Source organism: Prinia subflava, chromosome 19, assembly GCF_021018805.1.
Source record: "Prinia subflava isolate CZ2003 ecotype Zambia chromosome 19, Cam_Psub_1.2, whole genome shotgun sequence".
In the NCBI taxonomy this organism is placed as follows: domain Eukaryota; kingdom Metazoa; phylum Chordata; class Aves; order Passeriformes; family Cisticolidae; genus Prinia; species Prinia subflava.
The window spans coordinates 13,731,008-13,757,441 of NC_086265.1; the positions used below are offsets into that span (position 1 = coordinate 13,731,008).

General features: G+C 45.1%; 1 protein-coding gene across 4 annotated transcripts in view; it reads left to right on the forward strand.

Annotated features, from left to right (window-relative positions):
• Positions 1–26,434, forward strand: part of MORC2 (MORC family CW-type zinc finger 2) — a 50,652-nt gene that overhangs the window by 19,002 nt on the left and 5,216 nt on the right. For all 4 annotated transcript variants that reach the window (XM_063416237.1, XM_063416235.1, XM_063416239.1 and 1 more), the window contains 14 exons: positions 377–485; positions 1,635–1,794; positions 1,877–1,988; positions 3,232–3,357; positions 8,293–8,372; positions 13,628–13,710; positions 14,586–14,671; positions 17,593–17,733; positions 18,153–18,307; positions 18,435–18,563; positions 19,798–19,903; positions 24,986–25,118; positions 25,452–25,526; positions 25,638–26,012. In XM_063416237.1, the coding sequence (XP_063272307.1) occupies positions 377–485; positions 1,635–1,794; positions 1,877–1,988; positions 3,232–3,357; positions 8,293–8,372; positions 13,628–13,710; positions 14,586–14,671; positions 17,593–17,733; positions 18,153–18,307; positions 18,435–18,563; positions 19,798–19,903; positions 24,986–25,118; positions 25,452–25,526; positions 25,638–26,012 (1,870 nt within the window). The remainder of the gene's footprint in view (positions 1–376; positions 486–1,634; positions 1,795–1,876; positions 1,989–3,231; positions 3,358–8,292; positions 8,373–13,627; positions 13,711–14,585; positions 14,672–17,592; positions 17,734–18,152; positions 18,308–18,434; positions 18,564–19,797; positions 19,904–24,985; positions 25,119–25,451; positions 25,527–25,637; positions 26,013–26,434) is intronic.

The window sequence follows — 26,434 nt, forward strand, 5'->3', positions numbered from 1 at the left end:
TATGCTTGCTTTCTCACTGACATTTCTGCTCAGAGATTTGCAGGTTATTGTCACATCTCACCTCGGTTGTCTTTTTAATTTTTTTTTAATTTTTGTTTAAACTTTCTATATAATACAAGTCTACAATGCTGTGCAGCTTTTAATTGTGACTGGTGTTAAATATTTTGAAACACTATGAAAGTGCTCAGATTGATATGCCTTTTGAAATGAATGAGATGTTTAGAAAGAAATGGTAGTTGCTGTTTCAGCCCTTCTGCCTAATCTATTCTTGGCATCTCATTACTGAACATAATGGGAAGAAAGCTCAGTAATGTGGCCTGAGTTCTGAATAGTGTGGTACATCAGGTGTAACACACAGTCTGACCTCTGTCTACAGGGGTTCCATGCGGATTGGGAAGGATTTTATCTTGTTCACAAAGAAAGATAACACCATGACTTGCCTCCTCTTGTCACGGACATTCCATGAAGAAGAAGGCATCGACGAGGTTTGCATATGCTACTTGTAATGAACTAATATAGTGAGTGCTGCCTCATCTGAACTTGCCCAGCTCTCACAGAAGAGTCTGTATCAGGGCTGGTTGTGACTGTGGTGGGATCAGTGTATGGTTTTCTTTTGGCATTATGCTTGTAGGGCTTCTGCAAAGTCAACAAAGTTGTTTTCCTTTTGGTTTTAATTCTAACTGAGAAGTCTCTCTAGAGTAAAGCAAGTTTGAAGGGCTTGTGTGAGTCACGTAAAGGTGTGCTTATGCTAAGCTCAGGGCATGCCCACACATCTTGCATTTTCCTTTTCCCACAGAATTTGAGTTTGAGATGTATTTCATTTTACTGCTCTGATTCGGTTTTGTGTAGAGAATTAAAGGTATTTGAAGTTGCTACCCATAGGTCATTAACTACAGTTGTGTCTCTTCTTACAGATATTTTTGATTTTTAATAAAAAGTCAGTGTAGTTCTACCTATGAAAAGTTTGTATATTTGAAAAGTTTTAAATTTGGACTGGAGTGGTATCTCAGAAAGCATCTTCCATTATGAGGGAGGGATTGAAGGGACTTGTGTAGAGAAGCTGGAGAGGGGCAGTGCATGCTGGTAGCCAGCCCATGACTGAAGCAGGTTGGGAACAGTAAAGTAATTCTAATTCCCACAGCAGCTCTGACTACTTTCTTGGCTTGACTGCAGTTCTGGAATGGTATTTGTGTCCTTGATGTGCAGCTGCAGTTTATAATTCTGTCTGTATTTTTGCTCTAAATGTCAGGAACCACCTTGCTAGCATCCTTTAAAAAATCAAATACTGAGATCAGGATAAATATGAGTGAAGGATATCTAAGTTCAAGACAGAAATTAAGCCAGAATGGTTTTTTTAGTATTAAAAGTTACTACATGGGAAGGGGAAAAAAGTCACTGAGTGTGTGAGTAGGCAGTACCATACATGTGACTTGGGAATGGTTCACTGGTGTTGAGGCAACTCAGAGGCTGGCAAAGAGGCATTTGACAGACATGCAAACATCTGAAAAGCTGGAAAGTACTCTCATGGTGACTTAGTGGGTTGTCAGGAGGGTAAGTTACTGGACCATGACCTGCAGGAGGGGCTGACTGGAGTGGGAGATCCTGAGTCACTCTCAACATAATGGGATTTGCAGGTCATCGTTCCCCTACCCACCTGGAACGCACGGAGCTGTGAACCCATGACGGACAACATAGAGAAATTTGCTATTGAGACGGAGCTCATTTACAAGTATTCCCCTTTCAAATCAGAACGGGAAGTGATGGACCAGTTCAATAAGATACGTGGTGAGAAAGGTACAGTGTGGATGGTGCAGGTCACAAGTGAGGTATTTGGGGTTTGGCTGGGATTCACCTGGTTGACTTGTTACTTACTCAGGCACCCTGGTGATCATCTTTAACCTGAAAGTAATGGATAATGGAGAGCCAGAGCTGGATGTGACTTCTGACCCTCAAGATATTCAGATGGCAGAAACATCCCCAGAGGGAACGTAAGTGTGACTGGTGTAACAGACTCTGATCAGATTTGGTGTAGGGTTTGGCCATATACTGTGCGTAGGGTTTTTTTGGGCTTCTCTTGTGTAGTGAATTAGAGAATTTAGAAGATCTGTAGTTTGTTCTTTAGCAGTTTCGGGTTCATGTGTGTGTCAGCTCATGGGTCTTGTGGCTGTGTTTGGGATGAATGCCTGTGTGGGCTGATCTTAGCTTAGTCAAAGCAGCAGACTCAGTGTCCTTTAGGCACCATAAAAAAAGGAGCCCTAACCTATATGTTTCCTTTTCTATGCCTATCAAAGATGTTTTCTTCAGAATGAGAGTTGGTTATATGTCACTGCTGCTCCCAGACTTTATGTGTGTGTTTTGTGATTTTGTGCCAAACCTGAGGGGCTGTGCAGGTCAGCCTCTGTGGGTGGATGGTATGGGAGGCCAGGTGAGGTGTATCATCACATGTGTCAGAGAGCAGGGAGCACTCCTCCCTGCAGAGGGGCAAGAAGGGTGTGCTCAGGAGGGCATCTGGAGGAGCACAGAGCCCTCTTTAGAGAGAGCTGATTGATCACCTGTAGCCTGAAAATGAAAAAATGAGCTGAAATGAACCAAATGCTTTATTAAATCCCAGAGCTCCATGGGCACATATAGCAAGCTTTACCTTTTTGATGAGATAATGTGCTTCTTCCCTGAAGTGTTTGAATTTTCCATAGGAAGTTTCAAACCCTGTAAAGCAGCTTTGTATATGTATTAGAATGACGATACTGAGCAAATTCTTTGGGGCCCTCTAAGGGATCTCAGCATCTTTAATGCTTGTTTGTAAGGCAGGCATGATTGCCACTGATCATTGCCTTATCCTTCTGATGTTGTGGTACTTACCATGTGTGTCAGTGAGTGGTGCAGATTCTGTGGCAGTGTACTGCTGACACAATGAAAGGAAGAAAAGCCCTGGTAGATGGGCACACTGTTAGTGTTAAATAGTCCAGTTTATAGCTTTGGCCATTATTATCTAGATGTATTCAAACTCCCTCTTCAGGCTGCAGTAACGTGTATCAGTGTCTTGTAGCAGTAGTTAGGATGTACAGCTCAACAAAGAGTCTAGAGAAGACACAGGTAGAAAAAAAAATCAAAAAAAGCTTTCCTTAATGTAGCTCCATGGTAATTAAAACAGAAAGTCCTTTTCTTTCACCTGCCTGTTTTGCTGATGGTATCTCTTGGGCGGATTTCTGAAGTAGATGGCTCTCTTTGCAGCAAGCCGGAGCGCCGCTCCTTCCGTGCCTATGCTGCTGTGCTTTATATTGATCCCAGGATGAGGATCTTCATCAATGGACACAAAGTGCAAACCAAACGACTCTCATGCTGCCTCTACAAGCCAAGGTAAGTGTTGGATCCAAAATCTGTGGATTTGTGGGACCATTTGGAGTTAGAGAGAAGACATAGTGTTTTGCTCTCCACATGTATCCTGCATAATTCCATTCCTAACCCTAACCCTAAAGCCACAGAATCAGACCATAAGAGAATGGCATGTGCTGCAGACATCATGGGAAGAGAGATACTTAGTGGAAAATCTAATGCCTTTGAAAGTTACATGAGTCATTGATAAAATTTGGCTCCCTTTCAGAGCAAACAAATTAAGATCCTGGTTGTATGAAGTGCCATACACAAAACTGTTGGGTAACTGTTTTTTTTTGAGCAGAAGAAGGAAATACATATGGTGGGTGTTAGGATTATTTCCAAAAAGAAACTAGGCTGAGCACTGTGAAACAGTTGCTTTTATATGTAGCTAATCTAGGTTTGAATAGAGATTGAGAAAAAGCTTTCCCTATGTTCCTTTTAAATTTCCTTAAACAAAAAATGTGACAGTGAGCTGGGGTGTGCGGTCAGTTGGCTGAATTGAACAGAGACTGGAAAAGGTTACTGGGATGGGAGGAGAAAGGGAAACCTGTATTTAAGTCTGCTTGAGGTGGATTCTTTGGGAGCACACAGTCTGCATTCTAGATATCCTGGCATAATTTATTTGAAGAAAACAATAGTAATTTTGTAGAGTATTTGTGGATTTTTTTAGTAGAGAATTTTGGGCTCACTCTCAGTCTACCAGGCAGTGGTAGCAGCCACAGGCCAGTGTCATGCCACTGACAGAGCCTGAAGAGCCTGACTGGTTTTAAACTTAGGCTTCCTCAGCTCCTTACATGAGACTGTCTGAAATGGTATCAGAAACCTCACCAAAATAATATTATACCCATTGCTCCTCATGCTGGTCAGGCCAGTTGTTTCCCTGTGGAAGGCAGGGAACTTGCCATTGTAAATCTGATTTACTGGGTAGAGAATCTCTCAATTTCCAGATTTTTGACCATGTTTTCCCTACATATGAGGGCCTTGTGTTGCTTTTGTTTGTGCTGCAGTCCAAAGTACTAGGGAGAGAAACCAGAGGAGGACACAGGTTTTTAATCTCATCAGAGACAATGTTCTTGTAAGACTCACAGACAGGATGCCATCATTGTGGGTGATGCTGCCAGTGTCATGGCAGTATAGATGTCCCAGGTCACCCCAGATGTTCATTTACCTCAGTGTCTTCTTTTTCAAGTGGTCAGTAGTCTGTTCTAAGGAGCCCCAAGCTGATGGATTAGTGCTAATGGCAGCTGTATCTCACAGATCTGCTTGTGCCACATCTGAGCAGACTCCTGTAAATCTGCTTATGGTGACAGATCAGTACAAATTCCTGAACACTGTAAAGACATTTACATTTAAAATCCCCATTCCTGCAACAGAGCAGTAAAGACTCTGCAAGGCCTTCCTGTAGACCACAGTGTAAATCTTGTCAGACTTGTGGCAATTATTGTGGCTTTACTGGGCCTCTCTGGAGTGTCCAGACTACTCCCTTGTGGCTGGACTTCCCGATGCCACCTTTGGTCTCCAGGTGCTGTGTGGTCATCAGGACAAGCCATCAAAGCCTTCACTGTGGGTTCTGAAAGCCGGCACAGCTCTTGGGGGTACATGCCACACTGTGTCCAGGGCAGGTTGAGGAAGCTCAGTCTGTTTCCTGCGGAGAGCTCAAATTTGCCCTCGGTGCCCCTTTCCAAAGGGATAACCAGTAAATCAGTCCATTCTGAAAGTGGACTTACTCTGCTTTTACTGCCATAGATGTGGGGGTTTTTTTTACATTTTTCTCCCTGAACCTGCTGAAAAGGGATGCTTATGCCCTCACTTTCCCTTTAGAGGTGGAGCCAGAGCTCACCATCCCCATTTATATACTAGGCTTTGAGTGCTCTGCAGGTTAGTACTGGGTTAATCCCTTGCACTTGTACAGGCACTGTTTTGTGTGTGAATGCACAGGGGCAGGGATCTCCATTATGGTGCTCCTTTGGGGTCAGCTGATGTAGCAGTGATGCTCAGCTCTTTAGCATGGCTAGTAGCTACATGGCCCAGTAGCCTGAGCCAGGTAAGTGTTGAACCTTCCTGGTCAAGCAAAGGGATGGGGAACAGACAGTGGAGGTGCTGCTGTCTTACAGCCTGAGTAACTGGTGTGCTTGTGTGGGACATGTGAAGGGATCTTTTCTTTTAGAGGGGGCTCCCTCCTGCTGTCAGTCAGGTTGCTTTTACCTCTGAAGGAAAAACCTGTACAGTGGCTTGTCTGCAGGTTCTATCTCAGGGTTGCTGTTCCCTCAGATTCTCCTCGGGGTTGCTGTTCCCTGAGGTATGTGGGGCTTTGGAGCTTTTCTTGCCCGAAAGGTCCCGCGCCAGAGCCAGAGAAGACAAACAGAGTGTGCCAGTCCATGTTTCCAAGGTTGTTTATTCTTTCATTATCTCTTAGTTCTTTCCCAGCTCTGCAAGGCGTCCCCAGCAGTGCAGGACACGTGGCAGACTGGCCGGATCAGAGGGTCCCCCGACTTTATGTACGGTCCCCCTGACCCAACCACCATCCACAACGTACTTTTTATTTACAACATCTTAACAATACTTACTACCTCTGTTAACATGTCATTTCTACTCTAAACCAATCCTTGTAATACAACTCAGCCAAAAATGGGGGAAAAGAACAAGAACAAGGAGGACAGGACCACTCCCCAATTCCTCCATCTTGCCTCTTCAAGCCCATATACTAAAAATCCTAGATTCTACATTTACATTCTATGATAAACTAACTACTACTTATTTTGAATTCTGTCAACTTGTGATTCTTCATACAATGTGGGCATTCACTCCCATGGACAGGGATCAGAGGCAGTCTCCTCCTGGGCTCTGTGTGAGGCTGGCTGACCCCCTTGGACAGATCCCAGACCCCTCGGTCCAGTCTCGAAACCCTCCAGGGCGGCCAGAGGGATGTCCTGGACTCCGACAGTTCATGTGTTAGTGGTGTTAGTGGACAATGAATGGAAATCCGCTGTGGACTTAGGGTATGTAAGTGCCTGTACTGAAAAAAAGATTTTGCAGGAATTTTTCAGGAATAACAGTGCATCTTCTGAGCAGGACACTTCTTTTCTGTTTCTCAGCACCCGTGTTTATGTGGGAGAGGCTTCTCCTCACCTTTCTGGATCTGATAACATCCTGGTGGCAGGGGTGGGCTAATTTTGTGCAGATCTTTCACCAGCATTTGAGGTTGTGTTACCACATTCCCAGTTTCCCTGGGAATGGCCTGTATCTCCTGAAGGATTGCTTCCATCTCTTCCTCAGTACCTGTTGGAGCTTGTTTAGCAATATGGGTTGTGCAGGTAGAAGTAGACAGGCCACATGCAAGTCATGTGCCTCCATGAGGACACTCAAGGCAGGTGGAATAAATGTCTTGAAACTGGTGATGGCTCACAGTGCCATCATACAGGATACCCCACAGCTGCTTGCAGTGCTCCCTGTGGCAAAGGAGTACTGATCCTACAGTCCCCTCAAGTGCTGCCCTGCGCTCTGAGCTGGGCGTGGGAGGATAATTCAGCTGCACTCTACTTCTCTTGTCTTTTAATTTTCCGCTTCGAAGTCAGGCGGATATGGGGGAAGTAATGTAGCTATGCCAACATGTTGAAAGCAGCCTGGCTTTCAGAGTGTGCTGTCTCTTGGCCCCAATAGCTTTCATCAACCTTGCATGGGTTAGAGATGGCACCACCAAAATCCTGACTCTGTAGCTCCTGACATGATGAAATCACCAGCTGTGATTTCTGGAAGTCTTAGTACCTGCCTGCTTTTTCCCCAGGAAGGAAATCCTTATAAATAGCAGAAAATGAGTTTAGCAAAATGTATTTCTGGAAACTGTCCTTGTATTAATTTTCTAGATTTGGGAGCAAGGGATTCCTGTTGGTGAGACTGTGTCTGATGTCAGTACTGACATTCTTGTGTGCTCACCCACAGAAACAAAACTAAACAAAACTTTTCATCAGTACAAGGTTGTTTCTTATGAATCCTGACAGTTTATCTGCCATTTAGGGGAAATTTTGTTTCTCATTAGGATCTAAGTGTGATTCCAATCAGTTGGTCAGTCAAGTGTTACATCCCCATGTATTTTTGCCTCTGTGTAAAAACAGCATTTCTAGAGGCTTTTGGTTTAGCTAAATACTGAAAAAGTCTATCCCGTCAATTTGGGATGGGATTCTCCTCTTGGTATATCCAAAACCTCATGTCTTAAGGTGATCTGAGTTCCCGCAGGCTCTGCTTGTCCTAGGTATCATCTTTCCTCCTGATATGCTTGAAAGGGATGCACATTCATGAGCTTCTGCCTCACAAACACCCATCTCTCACTCTGCAGGAGTCAATGAATTTGGATCTGTATTTGGCATGTTATGCAGGGAAGGTGAAACAAGCTGCTCCATCTCCAGCACAGTTTAAAAGGTTGTGAGTCAGATGTGAAGCACACAGAAGTGTCCTGAAACTTGAAGTTCTGGTCAAACTGTTGCTCTGCTTTGAGCTAGCCCTATGTGAGATGGACCTGTCAGACTGCACCTGTGGACAGCTGTTCACAGAAAAGCTTATTTACTGTAGTGGGAGGGTTTTGAGCAGCATTTTCCATATATATTCACTCCTCCTTTCTACTTCTGAAGAAATTCTCTCTCTAAGTCTTGAGATTTGCTACAAGAATATGGATATATTTCACACCCACAGGTTAATGCAGAAAAAGAGAGGGTATTGTGGTTGTAGCTACTACCAAAACATCTCTGACTTAAAAGGATTTTGGCTAGCTTCATCTAAAAATGTCCAGTTCATGATATGTAAACCTCCTCCATTTATTGAATCTGTTGGGGAGTAGCATGTGGGGACCTCTCTCGTGCAGTGATGAAATTTTGGTTTGACCTTACTTCTGAGCTTGCTGATTATAAATTTTGATCATCACAGGATGTACAAATACACTTCAAACCGTTTCAAGACACGTGCAGAGCAAGAAGTGAAGAAAGCAGAGCACATGGCGAGGATAGGTGAGTTGTCAAGGGTATGCATGTGCCCTCATTCAGCTGTTGCTAAGGGAAGGACCAAACCCTTGATTGGTGTGATCTGGGATTGCTTGCATCTGGGATCATCGGGATTGCCCAGGAACTGAATTATTGCAGCAACTACAGATGAACTACATTCATGCGATGGAAGGAATGTGTATTGTTCCCAGAGACCATTTCATCTGAGTAGCAGATATACAGAATAACCCTTGGAGTCCCAGCAGTCTCCCTCCACTCCAGCAGAAGCCTGGCTGAGCCCTGTCACCTTGCAGTTCTTCTATCACCTTTAACATATTGTGAGCTTTTGGTTGTGTTTTCTTTCTGCGCCTTTCCTGTTAAGACAATTAAAAAAGTAGATTTTTATTCTGTCACTTAAAAGTAAAAGGATTGGTCTAGGTGTACGAGGGAGCCCTGGTATGTTTAGTTTTAACCCTTCCATGCTACCTTTTGCCCATATAATCTTCCTTTCCTGTTAAGTCCTGTAATCCTCAGGGAAAACTCAGTTTGTCATTAATGGATATTCAGCATATAGAAGTCACACAAACATAAATACAGCATTAAACTGTATTATAACTGCATTAAATCTCCAGAAATTTAACACACAAATCAGCATCCCTCCCTAACCCTTGATGGAAAAATGCTGTAGTGAAGGAAGAATCTTGGAAGTTGTATGTGATTTATGTGTGACCTGTATCTTCTGGTAGGTTTCATAAATCAACTACATAAATCACTTGGAGTCATATGTCCTCTGTCCCTGTGTCAGAGCTGCTTTAGGTGTGTCTGTGCATGGCTGCAGGTCAGATACACAAGGGATAATGGCACACGCAGCCTATACAGCATCACAGAGGGCAGTGTGACTGTGACTGTGCCCCAAAGAAAAGCAGCAGAGTGAAATGGTGTGAATTGCCATGTTCTCTGTTCCGCCTTTAGGAAGTACAGCCTGGCAAGATAGACTTGATAGGATGAAGCTTAAGCAGATTTTAATTGTGTGCCTCAATCCTCATAGGTGAATTTATTTTTAGACTGAGTCCTATAGCCAGAGCAGGTTTTGAGCAAACATTCCCCGTTGCTTTTCAAGAAGATGCAAAGAGCAAGATTTAGAGAGGCTTCTTCCCTCAGGAGTCTGTGATGCTTTCATGACACTTAAAAGTGGAGTTTAGTATCTGGCACTGAAAAATGGTGCCCATTTTTGGCACCATTGCTGAGAACCCAGTGCTGAGAACAGGTCCCATTGGCACTAAAATGTCATACGTTTCCATCACTAAACGAGCCTCATGTCTTTGGGTGTGCAGGGATCACTGAACCTGCAGAGTGCCCAAGTGGCCAAGAAGGCCAATGTCATCCTGGCTTGTGCTAGAAATAGTGTGGCCAGTAGGACCAGGGAAGTGATTCTTCCCCCCTGCCCCAGCCTGGTACTTAGCACTGTTGAGGCCACAACTCAAGTACTGTGTGCAGTTCTGGGCCCCTCATTTAAAGAAGGACATTGAGGTGTTAAGAGTGAGTCCAGAGACGGGCAGTGGAGCTGGTGAAGGGTCTGGAGTGCATGTCCTGTATGGAGAATTGGCGTGGTTTAGCTTAGGGAGAAGGAGGCTCAGGTAAAACTACCTGAAAGGAGGCTGTAGGGTAGGCCTCTGCTCCCAGGCAAGTAGTCACAGGATAAGAAGACATAGTCAGAAGATGCACCAGGAGAGGTTTAAGTTGGACATTGGGATTAATTTCTTCAAGGGGTCATTAGATACTAGAATGGACTGCCTAGGAAGGTGGCAGAGTCATCGTCCCTGGAGATGTTTAAGGAAGGACTGGATGTGGCACTTAGTGCCATGGTCCAGTTGACATGGTGGTGTTGGTCACAGGTTGGACTCCATGATCTCAGAGGTCTTTTTCCAACCTAATTGATTCTGTGATTCTGTGAACTGGCCCAGTGCTTCTGGTGTGCAGAGATCACCAAACCAATCCAGTACTTCAGGAAGTGCAGGGATCACAGAATGGGCCTGGTGGCTCTGGGGAAAAGAGGTTGCTGAGCAAAGGGCTTAGGACTCTGTGGTGAAAACTCCCAGCTGACCTCAGACTATTACTGCAAGATTGGGTCACATGGAGCCTCCAGGACTAAAACATGCTCAGGGCATTGTCCGCAGGGACATACATCTCATTGCTTTGCTTGTAGGAAAATAGACTTAATCTGTAGCACCAAGCTTTCTTGTTCTCCTGCTGGTAGAAATGATTAATTTCTCATGGTCTCCAGTACTCTAAAGGGATCCAGGAATGATTTGCAGTTTGCTTTTTTAAACCCTGGAGTACATTGTGAGAAATGGGGGGTCTCAGCTGAGCAAACAGCAGTTCCAGAATGCCAGAGATACCTGCCTGCAAGGAATGTGTTGGAAGCAGTCATACTGAGAGATTGCTGAGTCTCTGGAAGTAGTGTATGAGTAAAGCGTTCCCCCGGGGTACCTCTGTACCCCAGGGGTGCTCCAGGTGTTGTGGCACTGAACGGGGTGTGACACACCCCCTTACGAGCTCTGCAGTCCTGGTTATTGACGCTTTCAGTGCAGGGACAGATGGAACAGCAGCACGGGTCTTGGGGTTTGAGCAGAGGTGGTTTATTCAATGCATGGTGGAATCCAAGACCAATTGCCCGTGCATGGAGGGCTTTTATGCACACAGAAAGCAGAAGGGGTTGGGGTCAGGGTGATTGCCCAGTGGTGGCAGAACAGGAAAGGGGAATTAGGGAAAACAGCGTGGGTATATGCTAATGAATTGAGCAAGGGAAGGATTGCAACACCTGGGTTGGACCAAAAACTGGGGAAAAACACAGGGGTGTGCTGGGTTGAATCATAAAATGAAAATATGATAAATATGACCTAAAAAGCACGATGCAACATATGAACTTGTGGAATCAAAACAGGATAACCAAAAAATAGCTGGAGGGGGATGATGTATGAGCAGCAGTGACTATTGGTGACACAGCTTTGGCATATCTAAAAAGCCATGGCTCAGGAATGAAGACATATATTTAAGATGAGGAAAAGCCACTTTTCATTCCACAGGAACTAACTTCCTCCCTCATGCAATAAGCTGTAGTATCCAGATCCCTCAAGTGAGTGGGTGGACCTGGGAAAAAAGTACCATTCCTGGGCAAGGTGGCTGTGAAAGACCATCACCTGCTTCTGTGTTCTTCTGAACCAAAGCTGAGTACTGCACTGAGGCACCTTGGCATTGCCATTGCCTCGCTTCTGGAAATCCCCTTCCAAAGTTTGGAAAGCAAACAAATGGAAGAGGTGAGGAGTCACATGGGTGTACTGCAAGCTAACAGCTCTGTGCTACTGTAAGTATTATTTCAGGTTATTTTGGTGTGTCCAGTGACCTGCCTAGTAGTGCCATGGGTACACCATGCCTGTTGTCCTCTGGGTGGCTGTGTATACGAGTTCCAGCTGCTGCATCCTCACTGTCCAGCATAGGATACACATCTTTGTGCCTTGGGGCCTCAGCCCTGTAACTGTATTGGTCCCTGTCAGTTGTCTCAGTTGTCACTGCAGTAGGTTTGACCTATGTACTTCTGGGTTACCACTGTGTTCTTTCCACTAGCCACAAATATGTTTAGCCCACCAGCAACTTCTCTATAAACTCTGGTTGAAGTGGACCAAGTGCTTTAAGCAGCCTTCAGCCTCCTGTTGGCTTGATTTAGTCAGGCTGTCTCTTGATGATGGCTAGTTACACAGCACAGTCCTTTGAAAGCAGCTGGGAACCCCAGAGCATGCTGCTGTGGGAATGAGGTGAACAAAACTCCAATTGGTCACTGTGTAAAAAGAAAAAGGGATTTTGTAGTGATGTAAAGGATCTGACTGGCTACAGACTCTGGTTTCCTTCTGGGTGGCAAGCAAGTGGAGATATATTGGTAATCCCTAGGTGCCAATTGCTAGCCTATAATCTTCTTCCTTATCTTGTCGTATGTAAATCTTAGGCAAGGTCGCTCCTCCACAGGTGTGTTTCCTTGTTCAGGGTGTCTCATAGCCACAGTTTATCTCCCTGTGAGGAGAGCAGGGAGGGAGATGTCTTCTGGGTATGCTGTAGCCAGGCTGCTGTGCCCCTAGGTGTGGTGGTGCAGGCGTTGTTTGCCTTGGTGTGAGCTACGCAATCCCTCAGCATGCACCCATTGTATTGCCAAATTACAGAATCACAGAATGTCTTGGATTAGAAGTGATTTTAAAGTGCATTTTGTCTAAAGTCTCCTTGAAGCCTTCTCCAGGCTGAACACCCCCAGCTCTCTCAGCCTGTGTGCAGAGCAGAAGGGCTCCAGCCCTTGGAGCATCTCTATGGTCTCCTCTGGACTCACTCCAGCAGCTCCAGTTCCTTCTGTGCTGGGCCCCAGGGCTTAGAGGCAGCTCTGCAAGTGGGGTTGCACCTGGGCGGGGCACAACCCTCTCCCTTGCTGCCCTCGCTGTGGGATCCCCATGCCCTGGGCATGGGCAGTTTCTGCGAGCCAGTGCAAACAGCTGGGGCACTGCCAGCTCTCACCCACAAGCTCCTCCAAGTCCTACTCAGGACTGCTCTCAGTCCATTCTCCTTGCAGAAAATGAGGTTTATTGAATGAATCTTAAGCAATACAGGGATGCTATGTGCCTATCGTCAGCATTCCTGTTTGTCTAGGAGAAAAGCAAAAAGGGGAGTTCCTTTTATGTGTTAGGTTTCTTGCATGCAAGGATCACATGCAGGGTAGGTTTTCCAAATGCTGGGTCCTATTTAATGTGTAGCACAGATTTGTCTTTTTTCCAAGCAAAAAATAGCAATTTGTCAGAGATGAAAGCATTTCTGAGAGTAGTCGTTTCCCTTAATATCTGCAAGAAAATTACCTCTTTGGAACTCCTTTTCAAGCCTGAACTTAGCCCTGGTTTTGTGAGAGCATTTCTCTGAATCACATTACCAGGCAGAGCAAGCAGAGCCATCCTTATACTTTCCAGTTCCTTGTTGACTTCATCACGAATCCTTCCTTCAAAGGTGCTTTTGCACATATTATCCCTGCTATTGTGCCAATGTTGACTGTGACCTCTGAGCATATTTAAGATGCCGTGTCAGTGTGACCCTCTCACGTAAGGTTTGATTTTTGTACGTTTTTGTGTTCCCTTTGTACCCTTGTACACATCAATGCAGCAAAGGCTCTCTGGAATTGCTCTTCTTGAGTGAATGCCTGACAAGGTCTGTCTGTACCAATTGGCTGACATCATCCTTGTCCCTGTATATTTCAGCGGAAGAGAAGGCTCGTGAGGCAGAGAGCAAAGCCCGTGCCCTCGAGCTACGCCTTGGAGGGGATCTCACGCGAGAGTCAAGGGTGAGCCTTGTGCTTTTGGGAGCATGTTGTGGGCACCAAGGGCTGGTTTGGAGCACTGGCAGTGGAGTGATGCTGACTGGGCAGCATCCCATGGCAGCATGCTGAGTGCTGGTTAAGCAGGTGATGGCTCCAGTCAACAGTGAACTTCCAGCAGCATTTAGGCATCTCCATGGCCTCATCACCACTGGATGTGCTTCAGAATCTTCACATGGTGTCGAGCCCAAGTGAGAAGTATGCTGGCATTCCCCTTCTTACACCCCTGATATATCTTGCGTGGGAAGGTGACCTCCAAACCCCAGGTGCTATTTGCTGATGGCCTCTGGGGAAACGGCCCGGGGAACAGAACTAGAGCTATGGGCTTTTTGGCTGTTCCCTGCTGCCTGTGTAGCTGTCTCTGAGGCATTTGGGCAGGGGCTTTTGGAGATGGCCTCTTTGCTTCCCTCCAGTGGGACTGTGGCTTTGAGAGGGACAAGGCTGCGCCCTGGTGCCAGGAGTTGGGAGGAGGAGGAGGGATGACAGGGACACCAGGAAGGTCAATAGCACCAGTTGAAAATCACTGAGCTTCCTACTGGTAGGTCATGGAAACTACAGTAACCAGGTGCCCTGGATGTTTCCTTGTGTTCCATTGCCACTGGTTTCGATTTCTTTAATCCTTTTTTTACATGTAGACTTTTCCTCCAAGCAACTGTGTAGCTGCTTAAACAATCTGGCATAAGTGTGCCCTACAGGTGGAGTCACACTGGTTGCCACTGTCTACCGGTTGTGACTTCTTTACATTTAAAACATTTGTCAGCTCTTCCTGAAATAGCAGAAAATCATAAATTGAGTGAATTTTATGAATTTCCCAGCTTGACTTGGACAATGCCTGTTTGCAGGTGACACTGCGTCAGGTCCAGAACTCAGCCATCACCATGCGGCGAGAGGCTGACGTCAAGAAAAGGATTAAGGATGCAAAACAGCGGTGAGTGCAGGGGCTTCCAAACTCTGGAATACCTTGGCTGTTTGCTCCAGGTGCTCATATATCTCTCCTGCTTTGCATGTGTGTTTGGTTCAGCTCAAAGCTTAAATATTCATGAGCTTTTTGTATGCCTGGGCTGTTAAACTGAGCAGCTGGGTCATTATTCTGGCTACCTCTGCTATTCCCCTCTTACCTGCTGAAAGACATGTGTGTCTCTGGATTGGATTGTTTGCTGTAGGTGTTTACCTGGTTTTCACTCAGTTTTTTTCACTCTTTTGCTTTTTCACCTGCAGATAAGATTCAGACTGATGAACAAATGTTCGTAAGTTACAGTGAAACAGCTTTAGGAATTTTAGGGATGTTTTCTGAAAATAGGCTGAGTTTTGGTGTTGTCAGTGCTGTGAAATCCCAAGGCATTCTTCTAGCTTAGTTCTGGTGGCAATTAACCTTTTTTTTTTTTTTAATGTACTCACAGGAGTATTTCATATACGTTTATTTTGCATTTCTCAAATGAAGTGAAGAAACAAATGCTCTTAAAACAAATGCTGAATCTGAGGAAGTTGGGGATTTGGATACGGCACGTCTCCATTCCCACCTATCTGTGTGCTTGCTCATTTACATTGCTGCCTAGGTCAGAACTATCCCAGACTTGTTGCCCAAGATAGATCTAATGCATCTTAAGATATTAAAAAGAAATAAATAACTACAGCTTTAATTTAAAAGTGCTAGAGCTAGGATCTGAATGATATAGAAGCTTGTGAGAGAAGCTGTTTCCTTCAGCTTCCACATACTTTTCCATCTGCACCTTGTTCTTTAATTCTTGGGTTTGGTGACAGTAGTGGGCAAAGAAAAATTTTGTGGGTAGTCTTCTGCTCTTCCTGCCCATGGGCAAAATATTTCTTCCTGTTACTAAACTGACCAGCAAAAAAATGCTCTGGGCAGGTACATGGCTTTCCCTGTGTCCCTGCATTCATCACTGGTGATCAGAAGCAGTTCAGAGGATCGTGCTTTTCCACAGCATTGTACTTCGTTCAGAAAACCAAAAAAAAAAAATCTTGAAAGATGTGTGTAATAGGATAGCTTCTGTGCTAACCAATACCTGTTGTCTTTTGGAAAATTCTTGAGTTACAGAGGATTTCCTAGGATGGTTTTCTGCTGTTTCCCTGATGCTGGGTGCATCAATGAAGGAAGTGCTTTCTGCTTCCAAAGACTGTGTAAGATCAGGTTAGATTTGAATGCAGACAATAGGACAGGTACTACATTTCTAGTAATGAAATCCCTGGCTTTTGAACCACCACTTTGTTTTTTGATTCGGATGATAATTTTACTTCCTGTCCTCTCTGATAAAAATGAGGAGATGTCCTTCTTGTTTTGTAGGTGAGTACATGCTATTACTTGGAGTGTAAAGCTCTACATTCTTCTCCAGAAGTTAGAAAACAGAAATGAATCCCTGATATGGGTGTTTTGCCACATTTGCTCATGGTCTCAAATCATGGTTGTCTACCTCAGTGAGCTGAGGCCAAAGGGTCGCATTCCAGCCCAGCAGTTGGCAGTGTTCAAACCCCCTCTTGGCAAAGGTTTAGATTTAAAATTACTGAAAGCTGTTATTTCAGGTGTTTTCCTAGGAATGTACTACAGTCACCAGTTTTAAATGAAGGTGTGTCACAGGGTACCATTGCATCTCTGTGAGGGAGGATGGCCTTAAACAAAAAATGAATATGAATTTTATTTATTTTTGGGATTTATTTGGCAAAGTTTCACCATTAAGACAGACCTCATATCTGCAGGTGATCATTGTGTAAGGTTCACACGTGCATGGTTCAGGTCTTCCTAATATTTGATATTAGTACACAGTCAACAACATTTTAAAGAATTCTGCTATTTTCAGCTAGCCTTTTAAGCAGAAATCAAGTTCCTCATTAAGACAAAGTACATAACTGCAAAGGACTTGATGGGGGCAGGTGGGGATTATAAAGGAGGTCAAAATTGAGAGGGGTGGGCAGGACCATTGTATAGACTCTTCCTTGCAGTAGTTGCTGGTTTGGACCTCGCGTTTGAGGATAGCTTCATCCTGAAGCTGAGAATCCTTCTTATGAAAAATCCTCAGCATGGATATCAGGGAAGCTATGGAACCTGATTAATTTAGTATGTTGAAGAACAGAACTTCCGTTTGTGAGACACAGGGATTTTGTTTTATTTATAGCACAAAGAGATCAAAATCTCAAGGCTTTTTGCCTTAATGGAGATAGAATTCCTGGCAACCAAAGACTGAGATTGAGAAATCCCTATGGGTTCACAAATGAACTTGAGGCCAACTTTTCTTGGAGTCCTCTGCTGCATAGATAAGGGATAAATCATGCAAATTGATATCCTGACATAGCAGGAAAAAAAACCCTCTTCTTGGACTGTGTGTTGTATCCTCCAGCATTCCAACTTAAGGAGCAGTCTTGTGAAATTTGGAATTAGAAGAACTTTAGAGAATCAGAATATCAAGACTGTAGTTTTGTATTGAAATCTGAATTTCTATGCTTTATCTAGAAAAGGATATATAGTTGGAAAATACAAACCAAAATAGCATGGGAAAGGACCAGTCGGAATGCAGCAGTGCTCTCATCAAACTAGTTCACTGAATATAAACATCTGAAGTAAAAACCAGAATCCATTCTGAAGGAGAAAACATATTCAAATGAATAACTAAATAATCTGTCCAGCCTAAATTAATATCTGTATTGCAAAGTTTTTGTATTTTGTTCATATTCAGTTGTAGTGCTCTTTCAACAAAAGTTTTGTATTTTTCAGGAATAGCAGTTTACAGGATTAATTTAATGCTCAAGAGTGCTGGATTTCCATACCCTCTCTCTAACACCAGCCAATAATACACTTTATTTTCAGCATCTCTTCAGGCTCTGTTTCGTCCCCTACAGGGCGCTGAAGGAACCCAAGGAGCTGAATTTTATCTTTGGGGTGAACATTGAGCAACGCGAGCTGGACGGCATGTTCATTTATAACTGCAGTCGGCTGATCAAGATGTATGAGAAGGTGGGCCCACAGCTGGAGGGTGGCATGTGAGTCCTGTAGATTTTTCTGCAATCTTTTTGCTTAAGCCTGGCACATTTCTACATCTGACTTAGGCTGTTCAGTAACCATGTTCTACATTAATCATTCTTCATGAGCCTGAAGCTTGCTCATTTTATCAGCCTTATGTTTGCATTCTGACAAATAAATTATATTTAATACTGCCTAATATTTCCCTGGTTTCTTGATAGAGAGTTCTCTACACAAATTTTAGTCATCCCTGCAGCAGTATGAGGTGCTTGGCATTTGGTGCTGATGAGTGCTGGTAGTAATAGTGCCTCATTCTAAAGACAGGCAAAATAGGTCTTAACAGCAAATACAAGTATTTGAGCTCATCTTACATTTTGTAGGATGGTTGAGGTTGCCAGCCTGTCAGTTTAATGTTTGCAACTCTGTGTCCCTCTTCCAGGGCGTGTGGAGGAGTGGTAGGCGTGGTAGATGTGCCCTATTTGGTTCTGGAGCCAACCCATAATAAACAAGACTTTGCTGATGCCAAGGAGTATCGACACTTGCTGAAGGCCATGGGAGAGCATTTGGCTCAGTATTGGAAGGATGTTGCAATAGGTAATGAAGCTTCATGATTACCAGGGTCTGGAAGGAGAAATTTGGGTGGCTGGAGGGCAGCCAAGAGTGCAGATGGTGATTTTGTGGTAATGGCACCCTATTGAGCAGGATATGGTTTGTTTTCCAGCCCAGAGAGGTATCATCAAGTTCTGGGATGAATTTGGTTATTTATCAGCAAACTGGAACCAGCCTCCATCTAATGAACTGCGCTACAAGCGCAGGAGAGCCATGGAGATCCCCACCACGATTCAGTGCGGTGCGTCTGATCCAGCTGCTTTTCCCTGGGGAAGGCGGGGGGGGCACTCCTGGCTGCAGATGGGGACAGTTACTTGCATAGGAGATTTGGGATGGACTATTACTATCCCTTCCTAGGGCCTGTCTCTGCAGTTTGCCTTTGTCTGCACTCAGTGGTATTCTGTGACATCCTGGCGTAAGGTTTCTTTCCTGCACAGTTCACTAACTGATCTTCGGGTGCCCTGACAGAACAGGCCAGGTATGGCCATTAGCAGTGTTGAGAGCAGGCTTAGAAATGTCATAATGTAACTCACCAAAGACTCTTATCCCAGCACTAGAATAAGATCTGAAACATCCTCACAGGCAATGGGAAGTGTCCAAGTAATTTGTACTCTGATGCACTGGCCTGCATTGTGTCAGCACAGAGAGAACCTTTTACAGTTACCTTGGAATTTAACGCAAGTTCTCTTCTTTGCACCTCTAAACAGCTCTGGCTAAGCTCTTGTTAGGGTAATGAGAAGCTCAACACCATCACTTTGTCACCTGGTAGAGGAACACCAGACTCCCTTATTTTGTCTCCGGGACTTGAGTATGTGGTTGTAGAAAGGAATGTAAGGCCATTCTTGTGGAATTATTTGTTAGGCTCTTCTGCCTTGATGGTTCTTGAAGGTTCTTCTGAAGGAGGAGGGGCTTTACTCTCCTTCTTATCTTCCCTTGTTGATATCCTTCCAGAGCCTGATTTAAGGATGCTTAGATTTTCTTGGCAGAACTTGGTTTTGTGAAGCTGTTGGTTTTCTGGTAGGCCAGCAATACTCTGGAAGACAAAGTTGTGTTCCTGGTTCATCAAAAAATTAATAGTTTTTTTTTTAGTGCATAAGTCTTTGATTTGTGTTACTTTGATACCATTAAGAGACAGTCTGACTGCTGGGCTGAGCTGTGATGTCAGAATTGGCTGTTCAATTCAGTTTGTATGTGTCATTGTTGCACAAGAGTGTGAGGTCCTCTGGTGTTGGTTGATGCCAGGCTTCATTGCATTCTTGTTAGGATTGTCTTTGAAGGTTTCATTCAAGCATTTTGTGAGCATGAAGGAAGAATTGACTCAGTATATTCTGTGACTGTCTCACTTTTTTTTTGGCCACTAGTCTTACTGTTGTTGGATACACTTTCGTGTGGTCCTTGGGTGTTAAATGGGCTATGAGAAATAATTATGTGTGTCAGGCTGTGTATTTCTGACTTGCAAAGCATCTGTCTGACAGATGTCTGTCTGAAGTGGCGGACTCTCCCGTTCCAGCTGAGCTCAGTAGAAAAGAACTACCCTGACAGCTGGGTATGCTCCATGAACCCTGATCCTGAACAAGACAGGTAAGAATCGGTTAATATTAAGACTTTTCTGCAGGATGCCTTGTCTGCACATTTGGAGCTTTTGTTCTGGTCCTCTGTTCTTTGAAAACAGTTGGAGGGATCCTGTACCTTTAAGTTGTGCTCACAGTCTCTGAAAAAGCAGCAATTGTATAGGGAGCTGAATGCTGGGTGGGCATTTGCGATGCGCAAATTGCAGAGGACATCCTCCGCAACTGACAGGTGACACCAAATTGGGGTGAGCAGCTTGACAAATCAGGCAGCCACAGATCCATCCAGAGGGAGCTGCAGGTTGGAAAAATGGACCAGCAGAAACCTATCCTGACATTCAACCAGGGAATGCAAAGTCCTGTCCTTGGGGAGGACAACCCCAGCACTGGTGTATGCCGTCCATCCTGGAGCTCAGCAGGCTCAGGGCATTCTCGTCAATGTATACAAACATCTAAAGGCAGGCTGCAAAGAGGACAGAGCCTGGCTCTTGCCAGTGGTGCCCAGTGGTAGGCCCAGACACCTTGGGTGCAAACTGGAATGCTGGAGGGTCCCTCTGCACATCAGAAACATTTTTTTCCCTGCAAGGGTGACCAAATCCTGGCCCAGGTTTCTCAGGGAGATAGTGCAGCCTCTATCCATGGAGATATTCCAGGATGTGGTCCTGGGTTCCTGGTGCTGGGTGGCCCTGCCTGAGCAGTGTGGAACCAGATACACCCCAGAGTTGCCTCTAGCCTATGAACCAGTGATATGGTGAAATTTCAATCTTTGGTAGTCTTTCTACACTGGCACTGGAAATACTCTTGTAGATTTAGATTATATTATTTTTGCCATGGACAGAATAGATGGCAGTTGGAGAACTGTCATGGTGCAGGCTGGGAGTTAGGTGAGTGCCGGGGAACTTTGCAGTTGCCTTTATTGCTCCTACTGCTCCCACCCATCAGATACCAAGCTGCAGCAATTCCACTTGGTTGGGATGAGCCCAGAAGATACATTTTGGATGCTTGAGGGTGCAGCACAGTGGTTCACTTTCCAGTGATGTGTGTTACAGTTACAAAATGTAGGTAGAATCTAGTCACTCAAATGAGTGAGGAAAATGATTGCTCTAAGCTGCTTCTCTGTGGAGAGCAACACTGTTGAAAGCCAGTTCTTGTCTGTATTATGTGAGGAAGGGAAGCTGCTTCACTGTAACTCAGATCCCTTGGCTCAGGGCTTAAACACAAAGGGGGGAGGAGTCCAGGCAGTAACTTTTGGTTGGAATAAAAAATTTAACATCTATGGCTGAAAAATTTACAGAATATTGATGCTATTTCAAAGTATTGATTTTCTGGCTTCTTCCTTTTGGTACCTCCCAGCGGAAGAATACCTGTGCTGATTTCCCTGTTTGCTCCATGTGTACGTAGAGCTTCTGCTGTAGAGCTCTGAGGAATGTGGCAGTGCTGAAGATATTCATGGACAAAATGCTGAAGCAGGGCTGAGCCTAGAACAAAAGAAGGTGCTGCCACATCCCCAAACCTTCAGGTGGAAGCAGTAGCGAGGCTCAGAAGATGTTGCTTTTAGACACATGCAAACAAATACAGACAGTGTACGTACACACCTCCAGCCTCACAGATAGCACAAGTGAGCATGTGCAGCACTCACAGACTGCACTAGCAGTTTCATCCTTTACCCTCTTGGGTCATCAGGATGAAGTGGAAATACTCATTGTCCATACCTGGCCTCCAGATCTTGTGCCTCTGGTTTCTTGCATTGGGATAGATGGGCGTTGAGGCCTGCATTCCCAGGGGTTGAAGTGTACTGACCTTCTTCTATGGTTACACATAGCACACACACACTACAGACCTCCCAGTGTCTCACACTGGTTGTCTCTCTGTCTTGATTGAATCAGGATCCCTGCTCTTCCTAGGTGTTTTCTGCCTAGAGATACCCACAGCTCTGCCTACACGCCTATACCCATCTCCATCAGCTGGGCAGGTCTCACCTGTGCCTCCAATAATCAGCTCCTGCGGATCACCCTTAGACATCCCCTCCCCTAATCCCCGGTACCCTCCTGGTTGGCTCCTCTGGCCTGACATTCCTGTGGCTCATGTTCATTCACTTGCCTGTAGTCACAGCAGCTGGTGGCACTCAGGCACATGGGTCACTGTGATCAGTGGTCCCACTCCAGCTGCTGGCACTTGCACCCCAGTAAACAGGTGCACACGCAGAACAGAAGCCCTTGCTTAGGAAATGGGGAGACATGGAGCTTAGTACACAGAGGTGTACTGACCAGCCAAAGGTTTATGTACAACTGGCCCTTGTTATAGTCTATTTTTCCCATGTTTGTTCTTCCCAAACAATCTCAGTCTTTTCCTTTACCTGCTTTTGGTTCCTCCTGTTAGTCCAAAAGATGTTTCAGAGAGCTGCCCCCATTGACCAGACACCGGGGCTGAGGTGGCCATAGGACATTCCTGGCAGGACTCCAAATGGGGTTTCTGTTCCTCTCAACAGATTTGCATTCCCCAATTCCCAGAAAGCGCAATTCACATCCCTTGAGCTGTCTTTGAGCCTCTGGGCGTGTGGAAATGGACCCTAGATGATGGGCTGATAGCTTCTGGGATGGCAGCTCCTGGGATGGCCTGAGGGTAGCCGTGAAAAGGTGTTATTCAGGTCCCCTAACCTGCCATTATATTTGTGCACTTCTGTCTGCAGATAGGGTATTTATTATATCACCTACAAGGAACTTGATTTACTGGTGAAAGAATTTAGATTTTTATTTGCAATGCCTTGAAAAATGGGGGTTGGTGGCTGCATTTCATGTGAGAACATGTTGAGGTGTTGTTTGGAGTGAGTCCAAGTGCCTCTGCAGTGCATGCTGTGCCATCCTACATCCCCCATGCAGGAAGCTGGGAAAGGGCAGATGGGGCACTTGGCACTGGTGAGCCAAACTTCTGGTCATTTTAGCTTCAAAAGGGATCTCAAGAGTCTTTCTCTGGAAGAATAAATAACTCCAGGACATTTTTTGATTAAATAGGCTTACATGTGCTTTCCAGCAGTGAGTGCGGTTCTGTCCTTTACATGAAGCCAAAGATGCTCCAGCACTCCGCTGGCTTTTGGCTGGGGCCAATTCCAAGTGCTGCACTTTTGGGTCCTTGTGCAGAGTTTGAATCTTCACATCTGTGTCCTGACCATTCCAGATATTTGTAGTGTCTGAAGGATGACAGGATTTGAGAAGCACATGGGTGAGGTCCTCAAGCTTTTGTACTGTGAGAGTCTGTGCAGGGTCTCATCTAGCCAAATTGGAAATGAAGCAATGCCAGAGCAATGTCAGGTGTTGAGACTCTCCTGGCATCAGAGATCATATGGTAGTTTTGGCTGCCTCAGCGTAGTGTCCACTGTTGGCTGAACTGAGCTGTTCCCCACCCTTCTGGTTTGTCCACCTACACTTCAGTGGCTGCTTGTGGCATGGTGTTCCAGACTGTGGGAGCTGAATGCCCTTCTCAGTCTCTGTTATGGGAAGCAGTCACTCCCTCCAGTGCCACTGTCTGTGGTGAGGTCAGCACCAGGTGCCACCATCACTCACTTTGTTACAGAGAAGGCAGTGTCCCTGGTTCACACTGTGAAATAGTGTCAGGCTTGCTTGTCTCTATTCTCCTATCTGATATCCAGTTGGATCCTAAATATCATCTGAATGGGTGGCTGAAGCACCAGCTGAAGATGACTGTGTGTCTCAAAGCTCCTTGAGCACCACAGAGTCTTGGTTTTAGTCCGTTCCGACTACTGAGATAATTCCTTTGTTCTCTTTTGCTGCCATCAGTGATACAATCTCTGGGTTTGGATGTCATGAGTAGTCTGAATTTTCTTGTCACAGAACTCAAGGTGCATTCATTCTTTACTGTGCTGTAAGACACAGCTTGGCAATGCTTCCAGCCTTGCCATGAGCTGGAAGACACATTTCTGTGCTGGATGCCACTTGTTCAACTTTATCTTTGGGAGCTGCAGGTATCATGTCAGGCAGTCATTTTCCAGTGATGACACATACTTCCTTAGCCAAGGAAGTAACCAGTCTATGGAAAACACCCCAGCAGTGCTTCAGCTGGAAAGAGGCTGATGGAGGAACTGGTGTTTGTTTTCCTTCTCATTCACAAAGCTGATCAGTGTGTATCTAGTGGATAAGATCTTGATAAAATCATCTCTCCCCAGATAATTGGAGCTTTGAGTGTTCTACAGAGAGAGATGGGTTCTCCTTTTACTAGTAAGACTCACAACTGCAGGTTACCAGCTTGACTCCTGTGCAGAGTGAGATCTGCTGGATCTCTTGTGTTGCTGCTTTGCTGGCTCAAACCATTCTTCCATGACTTTACCTTAGCAGAGCTGATCCTGGTCTGTCTTTCCATGACTCCATTTGGTGATAGGAGATGAGCCTGGGCTCAGTCCCCTCTTCCTCCTCTGGCAGTGCTCCTGAGGGCCAGCTGCTCAGCCAGCACTTTGAAGGTGATGCCAGTCCATTTGAGACAGTATTTCCTACCTCTGTTTTCCTTCTCTCTCAAGGACTCTTCCAGGATTTTGCACCTGAGAGTAAATGCAGAGAGTAGGATACTCACCACTGTTGTAGGCTATAGGCTGAACAAGACGGAAAAAGCAAATAGCTACAGGTTATTGCAAAGGACATTGCCTGGCCTTGAGTGGCAAGGCAGAAGGCATCTGAGGCTGGAAGGCTTGTGGTGACGTCTTAGTCATGGGTTTCTGGCACTGTGCTTTCCTTTCTGAAGGGAAAGAAGTCTGTAGAAAGAAGAGCTGATATGAAGAAATAAGCTGATAGGAAGGAAAATTTCTGAAAAAGTCTGGAGTATAGGTGTAGTACAGAAGCTATCACAGCTGTCATAGTTCCTGGGCTCTGAACTGGTGATTCCCAGCATAAATGCATTTCTATTAACAACTATGCTTTTGATCCTTAATTCTGTTTTCTAAGATGAAAAACATTGCGTTTGAGATTGTGGCTATAAAGGCCAGTGGCATTCCTGCTGCATTTGGAATGGGATGCTGGGATAATCTTGCGTGAGATGATACAGGTTCTGCTGTCCTCACTGAGGTTGTCTTGCATTCCCTCCATGCTAGATGTGAGGCTGCAGAGCAGAAGCAGAGGGTACCACTGGGAACTCTAAAAAAAGACTTGAAATCAAATGAGGAAAAGCAGAAACAACTGACAGAGAAAATCCGCCAGCAGCAGAAAAAGCTGGAAGCTCTGCAGGTGAGTCTGGAGGTCTCCGGCTAAGCAGAGCAGGTGTGATGGAGCTCCTTGTGCAAAGGGCTGCTGCTGAGTCTGGAACCACCTATGTTCCTTCATTGGGCTGTTCTAATAACAGACATTGACCATCTCAGCTTGCATTTAATTTTCTGTTGGGAAAATGTTCTGTTGGGAATGACAGCTAAAGGGATGTCTCTTGAAGGACACAAAACACACCATATAATTGTTGATTTTAGACTGGAAAACTGCTGGGATGGGTTCAGGCAGCCCTTGGCAGCTTGTAAACATGACCTTTCTGATTTTTTTTTTTTTTTAATTTTTTTTTTTTTTTGGTAGAAAACCACTCCCATTCGATCTCAGGCTGACTTAAAGAAACTGCCTCTGGAAGTGACCACACGGCCTTCAAGGGAGGTAAATGGGATCCTGCTGTAGGCTTTTACTCTTCTGTACTTCCTTAGCTGTTCTGAACAGCAGTTCCCCACTCTCATACCCATCCTCTCTCTATACCCTCCTTTGTTTTAGCACACCCGAACTCAGCGCCCGCGATCTCCTCCTTTGCCTGATGTAATCAAGAATGCTCCCAGCAGACCACCAGGATCTTCACCTCCTCCCAAGTCCTGCAGTCAGCTGAAGAAGAGCTCTTCAGATCATCCAAATACCAGCTCTCCCAAGCTAGCCAGCATGCTCTTCAAGGAGGAGGCTAGCACTTCCAGGACACACCATCACACTGTGACAGCTGGGAAGTCTAATAGCACTTTAAAAACTCTTGCCAAAGCAGGTACAAGCATAAAGTCTCTCTCTGGTCTGCAGAGCCCCAAAAGCCCACGTGAGACACCCACTCCAAAAGCTGCCAGGGTTCCAGCAGTAAGGAAATCTGCCTCTGGCAGATGTGTACAGGTAAGAATCAATGGGATGAAACTCCTCAGCTCCTCACCCACTGTCCCGCTAAGCGCATCTGCTCTGTCTTGTGGTATGTGCACTGTGGGCACTGCACAGGACAAGAGAACTTTTACTTTATTCTGGGCTTAGGGTGCCGTTTACACCCCTTGAGAAGACTGGCCTCATCTCTTTCCTGTTAGACCAGACTGTTTCCACAGAAAAAAAAAAGTGTATGGAGTGGTGGGACGATCATTTGCATGATGATGTGCACCTCTAAACCTTCCAGAAAAGCTAATTAGCTACCAAGTTAAATACTGGATACTGGGTGGTGGTTTTTTTTGTTGTTGTTTTGTTTTGTTCTTTTGGTTTTTTAGATTTAGCTGCAAGAAGGTTTTGCTTGGAAGCAAGCTAGAATTTATAGCTAGAGTTTGTTTGCTTCC